Source organism: Crinia signifera, chromosome 3 (genome assembly GCF_055691185.1).
Source record: "Crinia signifera chromosome 3, ASM5569118v1, whole genome shotgun sequence".
In the NCBI taxonomy this organism is placed as follows: domain Eukaryota; kingdom Metazoa; phylum Chordata; class Amphibia; order Anura; family Myobatrachidae; genus Crinia; species Crinia signifera.
The window spans coordinates 189,782,001-189,790,581 of NC_139219.1; the positions used below are offsets into that span (position 1 = coordinate 189,782,001).

Sequence of the window (8,581 nt, forward strand, 5' to 3'; positions counted from 1 at the left end):
CATCCAAAGTTCTCAACTTGTCCCTTTTCTTAGAACCCTCTGGGGGTTGAAACACAGGTAGAACTATCTCCTGATTTAAATGGAAGGTAGATACCACCTTCGGTAAAAACTGAGGCACTGTTCTTAAAACAGCCCTGTCATCATGAAAAATTAAGAAGGGAGATTTACATGACAAAGCTCCCAATTCTGAAACTCTTTTAGCAGATGCTACTGCTAACAAAAACACTAGCTTCCACGTGAGAAACTTAAAGTCAGCCGACCTTAAAGGTTCAAAAGGTGCCTTTTGAAGGCATTCCAAAACCAGTGATAGATCCCAATGTGCTACTGGTTGCTTGTATGGAGGTTTCAACCTGGATACTCCTTGTAAAAAGGTTTGAATTTCCGGCAAAATGGCTATCTTTTTCTGGAAATAGATGGACAAGGCCGAAATCTGCACCTTCAGTGACTGAAGGCCTAGGCCCGATGAAAAACCATCTTGTAAAAATTCCATCATTCTTGATAGCTTAAAATGAGATGTATGAGCCTTTCTTCTCTCACACCATCGAATGTAAGTCTTCCAGACTCTATAATAATTTGCCGAAGATACAGCTTTTCTGGCTTTTATCATAGTCTGTACTACTGCCTCAGAAAACCCTTTCCTTTTCAAAATGGTGGTTTCAATAGCCAGGCCGTCAAAATCAATCGATCTGAATCCAGGTGATTGAATGGGCCTTGTCTTAGAAGGTCTGGTCTCAGAGGTAGACGCCATGAGTCCACAGACAACCTCTGAAGCCTCGAGTACCAGGATCTCCTTGGCCAATCCGGGGCCACTAAGATCACTGGAACCTTCTGCCCCTGTATTTTCTTCAGAAGTCTCGGTAACATTGGTACTGGTGGGAATGCATAAAGGAGATCTCCCTGCCAGTGAATAGTCATGGCATCCACTGCCTCCGCTAGTGGATCCCTTGTTCTGGCATAGAACCTGGGCACTTGACGGTTGATCCTGGATGCCATCAGGTCCACATCCGGAGTTCCCCACATCGAAGTGATTTGGTGAAACACCTGAGGGTGTAAGCTCCATTCCCCTTCCTTGAGCTCCTCCCTGCTCAGGAAGTCGGCTTCTATATTCTCTATTCCTGGGATGAATATAGCCGATACAGCTGGAACATTCTGTTCCGCCCATAGGAAGATTCTGGACACCTCCCACATGGCCAATTTGCTGCGTGTACCTCCCTGGTGATTCAGATACGCCACAGCTGTGGCATTGTCGGTCTGAATCCTCAAAGGGAGGTTCTGTAACCTGTCTCCCGCCAAGGAAATGACTTTCCAGACAGCTCTCAGCTCCAAGATGTTGATTGGTAACGCTGATTCCTCTGCCGTCCACAGGCCCTGAAGCCTGAGATCCAGGACTATTGCCCCCCAGCCCCTGAGACTGGCGTCGGTAGTTACTATCAACCAGTCCCAGGTCTGTAATGACCGACCCCACTGAAGGGAATCTACTTCTGTCCACCATTTCAAGGATTCTCGGGTGTCCGAAGACAGCACTATCATCTCGGATTTCATGGTCAAAGTGTCTCCTGACCAAGCTGACAAAATGTTCCATTGGAACCTCCGAGAGTGGAACCTGGCAAATTGAAGCGTCTCGAATGACGCCACCATCTTCCCCAGGAGCTTGAGGCACCTCCATACTGAAATGCTCTGAGCCCTGAGAATCTCCTGGACTAGGGTGACCAGATCCCTGGCCTTTACCTCCGGGAGGAATACCCGATGAAGATGGGTGTCCAGTATGACTCCCAAGAATTGGAGCCTTTGTGACGGTACCAACTGAGATTTTTGCAAATTTAAAATCCAGCCGTGAGCCTGCAAAAAACTGATGGCCTCTGCCAAGTGACTCTGCAGCATGGCTGCTGACTCTGCTTTGAACAGGAGATCGTCCAAATAGGGTATTACTGTGATTCCCCTGAGCCTCAGCACTGCCGCCATTACTGACATTATCTTTGTGAATACCCTTGGCGCGGTTGCTAGCCCAAAGGGTAACGCCCGGAATTGTAAATGCAGGTCTCCTATGGCAAACCTCAACAAGGTCTGATGCTCCGGGTGTATAGGAACGTGCAAATATGCGTCCTGGACATCCATGGACGCCAAAAATTCTCCCTGGTCCAGACTCAGGAGTACTGACCGTAGAGACTCCATTTTGAAATGGTCTACCCATAAATGAACATTTAGAGACTTCAAATTTAGTATTGGTCTGAAAGACCCGTCTGGTTTGGGCACCAGGAACAGCGTGGAGTAAAAGCCTTTCTTCCACTCTGTCTTGGGGACTAGTGTCACCACCCCTTTTTTCAAAAGGGAGTGCGCTGCTCTCACAAGAGCTGTACGCAGCCGTGCCTCCTTTGGTAAGGATGTGGGAATGAACCTCTTCGGAGGTGGCCCTCTGAAAGGGATTTTGTAACCCTGTGTTATGATGTCTAGCACCCAGGCATCCTGGTCTAGAGAAGCCCAAGCGTCCCTGAAGAGTGTGAGACGCCCGCCCACTTTTGTCACTGTCGGGCAAAGCCCCTGACAGTCATGCAGAGGGTTTATCCTCTCCTTTATTGGCAGGCTTCTTGTGAAAAGAGCCAAATTTTGACTTTTGTGTCTTGCCTCTAGAGGGCTGAAACCTTCCCCTGAAAGACTGTCCTCGAAAGGACGCACCACCTCTAGGGGAGGGCCGAAAGGACGGCTTAAAAGCAGAAAATCTGGACGTCTGCTTTGCTGAGGAGGCCGGCAGGAATGTACTTTTGCCGCCTGTGGCCTGTTTTATAATCTCCTCTAATTCGGTACCAAAGAGTACCTTTCCTTTGAAGGCTAATGTTTCCAGAGCCTTCTTGGACTCATTGTCTGCTTCCCAGGCTTTAAGCCAAAGCACTCTCCTGGCATTAATGGAGACTGTGGACACTCGGGTTGCCATTTTAATAGCTTCCTCCTCTGCTTCAACTGCATATTCTGCTGCTGCCTTAATCTTTTCTGCAAGCAGTAATGCACCCGGGTCAGCCTGCAGCATGGTGCATAATTCACCAGCCCACTCTATCATGGCCTTAGAAACCCAGGCTGAAGCAATAAGGGGTCGTAAGGTAAACCCCACCCCTTCAAAGATAGCCTTGAGGTTTCCCTCCAGCTTTTTATCCACAGAATCTTTAAAAGCTGCACCGCCCTGTACTGGTAATACAGTAGCCTTGGACAAACGTGCCACTGAAGCGTCCACAACTGGGACCCTTTCCCAGAGCTCCGCATGAGACTCTGGCATGGGGTACAGATTTAGGAATCGTTTTGGCATCTGAAGCCTCTTATCAGGAGTTTTCCAAGCCCCTTCTAACAATTCCTGTAACCCCTCATCTGAAGGAAAAGTAACAGCCTCCTTCCGCTGTCGCTTAAAAACACCTTTAACAGGAGTCTTATCCTCCACAGTCAGCTTTAAAGCCTGCTTCACAGCTACAATGAGATCCTCTATACCAGCAGCAGAGTTCTCTTCCAAATCATCACCCTGATCCCAGGGGATGTCAGTATACTCTCCTTCCTCTTCATCTACCACAGTAGTTAAAGCATAAGACCTTCTAGGGGTCCCTGCCACATCATCCATTTTGTCCAGCATTTCACTGAACCTGTTAATCCCTTTTGCAGTATCCTGCATCACCTGGATAAGTGCAGGATCTGCCTGGGTAAGAGGCAAGGAGCCAGACGACTGCTGAGATGATGGCATAGGTCTCTGTGATTCTACCAGCCCATCACTCTGCCTGTCCAAAAGCTGCACCAAAGCGTTTACTGACCTGCCTAGGGCCCTGGCCCACGCAGGTTCCATATGCTCTGCCCTATGGGGATCACTGCCCATGGGTCTCACATCAGCGCAAGTAATACATAAGCCCCCCTTGGCCATCTGCTCAGGGACAAACTTTTGTGTGCAAACATTGCACGCGCTCAGTGCATTAAGGGCTCCCTCCCCCAAAACCACAGCCTGATGCTCAGACATGATGCAAGTGATAAATGTATATCTATCAGTATACACAGTGCAAACAATGTACAAGCGTTTATACAGAGGCAATGCACCCAATCACTTATCTGTCTGTTGGTTTCAACTGCGGGGAAGCGATGCCCAGGAAATCCAAGTCACTCTGCCAGGATCAGTAAGCCAGCTCAGCTCCGCTGCAAGCGTTCTGAAAGGCGCCAAAGTCAGAGTGAAGGAAGAGACCACAGGTCCCTGCTGCTGCGGGGTCCGTGACCTTTTGGCGCCAACCACCCCCAGCAAGCCGCTCCTTAGGTAGGATTTCCTAGTTCCAGTGTCTCCCCCTCAAATGGGGATCACTTGGAACATGCCTGTCACAACGCTGCTGTCCTCTCATCTAGGAGCTCAGCGTGTAAGCTCCGCATAAAATGGCCGCCGCCATCACGGAGCGCCTGTCCCCCATGATCCCCACCTAAACGTGGAGCCGGTTTCAGGGTACTCCGGAGCCCAGGCAGCCTTTTAGAAAAGGCTATAAGCGCTGCACAGGGGGACCAGACAGTGTCTCCCTTGTGCACAGTGAGCTGACAGGACGCGCTTCTGTCAGCTCCTGCTGCGCAAGCAGTGTGGGGATTCACTATGAGAATCCTCACACTGTGCCTACCTAGCTAGGGTAAAAGTTAATAAAATAATAAAAATCCCCTAACTACTCTAATTCTTCGGCTGCTCCTGCAGCCCTTTAGAATAGCACCCACTCCAGTGGGCACCTAACACGAACTGAAGAGTCCAGGGATGCAGTAGGGGAGGAGCCTACCCTCTAAAACTTTAGGATAGGTGCCTGGCTCCTTCGGACCCTCCTACATCCCAGTGTTGAGCTGTGTCACCAGGACCATTGAAAGAGAAAAGTGGAATGGTCTGAAACACACAGGGAGGCTGTTATCTCCCCTTCCCCATGTCTCTGGTGAAAGCTATGACAGGTATCCCCCTGGACCGAACACTACAAGCCCCGGAATGCAGAGTTTGATGTCCGATCCCACATTACAGGGGCTTGTCCGGTCTGTTTTTTTTCCACCTCAGACACGTATATGCAATGTGAGACAACAGCCTTGGTGGTGTCAAAACTGAAACCTGCCTGGAGAATGAGGACACCTGACCTTACCCCTTGGCGCAGACCGTCCCTGTACACGTCTTCATAGGCAAAATGGTTAGTGTCAAAAGGAAACGATGCCACAACTACAAATTTAGGCTTGACAACTATCTCTCCTCTACCATTACGTATTTATGTCACATAGAGCACCTCCGCAGAACCAGTGACGTGCGGTGAGGACAGTGGTTGGTGAGGCACTGGCAGCAGAATGACTTGGTGCAGGGGAGCGGCAGGTCCTACAAACATCAAGGGTGCCATAGCAGCTGCATATCCTGCACCTGCCACTGCGCTCAACCTCCATATACACATAATGCACCGTACACTTATGCCCCACATGATTAATGCCCACATATAATGCACCGTACACATATGTCCCACATGATTAATGCCCACACATAATGCACCGTACACTTATGCCCCACATGATTAATGCCCATATACACAATATGCACCGTACACATATGTCCCACATGATTAATGCCCACACATAATGCACCGTACACTTATGCCCCACATGATTAATGCCCATATACACATAATGCACCGTACAAATATGCCCCACATGATTAATGCCCACACATAATGCATAGTACACATATGCCCCACATGATTAATGCCCACACAATGCACCATACACATATGCCCCACATGATTAATGCCCACACAATGCACCGTACACATATGCCCCACATAATTAATGCCCACACATAATGCACTGTACACATATGCCCCACATAATTAATGCCCACACATAATGCACTGTACACTTATGCCCACACATGATTAATGCCCACACATAATGGACAGTACACTGATGCCCCACATGATTAATGCCCATATACACATAATGCACAGTACAAATATGCCCCACATGATTAATGTCCACACATAATGCATAGTACACATATGCCCCACATGATTAATGCCCACACATAATGCACCGTACACATATGCCCCACATGATTAATGCCCACACATAATGCACCGTACACATATGCCCCACATAATTAATGCCCACACATAATGCACCGTACACTTATGCCCACACATGATTAATGCCCACACATAATGGACAGTACACTTATGCCCCACATGATTAATGCCCACACATAATGCACAGTACACATATGCCCCACATAATTAATGCCCACACATAATGCACCGTACACTTATGCCCACACATGATTAATGCCCACACATAATGAACAGTACACTTATGCCCCACATGATTAAATGCCCATATACACATAATGTACCTTTCATATATCCACACTGACTGCTCCCTGGCTCTCACTCAGCAGCAGCGGGGAACAAACTTGCAGACATGTGGCGCCCGGCACCTGCATTCCCCTCAGCTACTGGCCTCCCGCCTCTGAGTCTCCTGTATGCCTTGTCCCTGCCCTGGGGCTACCACTTACCCTCAGGCTCCGGGCATGGGGCCTACGGGGTTGAGAGCGTGGACGGAGCTGGGGTGCAGAGATCCGGCCGGAGAAGAAGGTGCTTGCAAAGTTCTATCACGCACCCGCCGGGGTGGAGCCGGTGTGTCGGTCTGTGCAGCCGCAGGGTAGGGAAGGAGAGGGGGGCGAGGGCGGTGGGGTCGGTAGGGTGCAGCCGCCGGGTAGGGAAGGAGAGGGGTGGGGTCGGTAGGGTGCAGAGGTTCTTGGTCCCGAAGTGTGGGGAAGGCGGGGTGCGGTGCGGAGGGTGCAGCTGGATTTCTTCTGCTGTGCTGACAGGCAGCAGAGTGACACCAATCATAGCGGTGCCTCAGTGACAGGGGCGTGCTCTAATATAGGCAGAAAGCACCCCCTGTCACTGAGGCACCGCTATAGGTGCCGCCTATACAGGTTTTTTTAATGGGATTTTTCAGCCTCCTCCTCTGGAACCTGAACATTGATAGCCGGCGGCACTGCTCCCAGTGCCTCCGAAATCAATTTAAAAAAGAAAAGGATGGTGTAAAAATGAATAGGATGATATAAAGCATATACTTATGACACATAATATGTGTCATAAGTATTTTCTTTATATTATTTTATTATGTTTGTCATTAATGACAGGGGAGGCACTGCCTCCCCTGACTGCACGACCCTGCGCAGAACCCAATATAAGAAACACATACATACATAGGAGCTACTAATTTACACCCTGACAAGATGAACTTTTCCATTACTAAAGTGCAATGTTTTAATCTTCGTAAAGAGATGCCATTGCCTTCATTCAGTGTTAAGAGAGAGCCCCCTCCATATCCCTACCTTGCTTCTGCCACCTGCAGACACCCTTTGCTGGGAGCTGGGGACAGGGAATGAAGGGGACGGGACATTCAGCATTGTGGTAGATTACAGTGACGGGAAATATATAAATATATATATTTATGAAACTGCAATGACTGGCGTAGTAGAGGCGTGCTACAGAAACATTGTGTGCCCATACACGTAACAAGTAAGACAAAGCTGATCAGTCCCCTCTAAGCCCAAACATCCCAGGTCCTCAGCATCCCGAGCGTAGCTGCTTCCCGGCTTTTGAGCTGCAATACGTCCCGGACATGAAGTGATAAAGGTTACGCCCACCTCAACCAGGTAGGAGGCGTATCTATAGCTGTAGGCAAAACATAGAAAGTAAAAATCCAATATATTTCCTTAATGTACCCAAAATAGACGCCATTTTGGTGTATGCAACAACATTGTGTTAAACTTAAAATTTGATCTTCGATAAAATGGTCGTCCCGTAGAGCGTCATGCGCTTTGCTTCAGACAGATATGGTCTGTAGCTGGTAATATTACTGACGAATGTGGTGCGTGCTTTTGTGAGTACCAAACCTCGCTCTGGAACCCTCCTGAGCCTATCCTCGCGTGTGATGTGATCATGTGACTCGATTCGAACCGCACGGTGCTGTTACTAAAGTTTGTGTGTTTGCTTCTGAATCTGTTTGTCACTGTCTGTCAGACCAGTCTTTGCATCTTCAGCACGAGCAATCTAATGCAGGGATTCTCAAACTCGGCCCTCGGGGCCCTACACAGTTCACATTTTCCAGGTCACCTGAGAGGTGCATTCATTACTCATTGACACATTTTAAAATTTCACTTGTGATTCTGTGAGGAGACCGAGTTTGAGAACCTGCTGTGATCTAATCCATATAGATGCCAATGTTATATCTGTCCAAGCCCTTTTCTGCTCTCTAATGGTGCACGTAAACGAAGCATTCCCAGGACCACGCACACAATCCTCTTGCATCTTTAAACATTGTGGGTGAAATTTAACAGGATGAGAGATTTGGTAAGAAATCTCCAGTTTTTTTAAAGCAGCAATCATTTACACTCCAAAATTGAACTGGTTTTGCAATGTAAATGATTGCTGCTTTTAAACAAAATGGAGATTTTGTATCAAATCTCTCACTTTCTGAATATCTCATCCTATAAAAGTTCACCCTACATTTATAATGTGAATAAATTCTCCTAGGTATGTACTGTGCTTCCTACAGAGAG

The 8,581-nt window shown here is 48.3% G+C and overlaps 1 protein-coding gene across 4 annotated transcripts in view; it reads right to left on the bottom strand.

Annotated features, from left to right (window-relative positions):
* Positions 1–7,691, bottom strand: part of CYB5R4 (cytochrome b5 reductase 4) — a 147,759-nt gene extending 140,068 nt beyond the window's left edge. For 2 of the 4 annotated variants that reach the window (XM_083177124.1, XM_083177125.1), the window contains exon 1: positions 7,352–7,691. In XM_083177124.1, the coding sequence (XP_083033250.1) occupies positions 7,352–7,426 (75 nt within the window). In that variant the 5' untranslated portion in view covers positions 7,427–7,691. Of the gene's footprint in view, positions 1–6,520; positions 6,805–7,351 lie in introns of those variants that run through there. The other 2 variants (XM_083177122.1, XM_083177123.1) reach the window with 2 other exon arrangements.
* Positions 7,692–8,581: the final 890 nt, after the last annotated feature.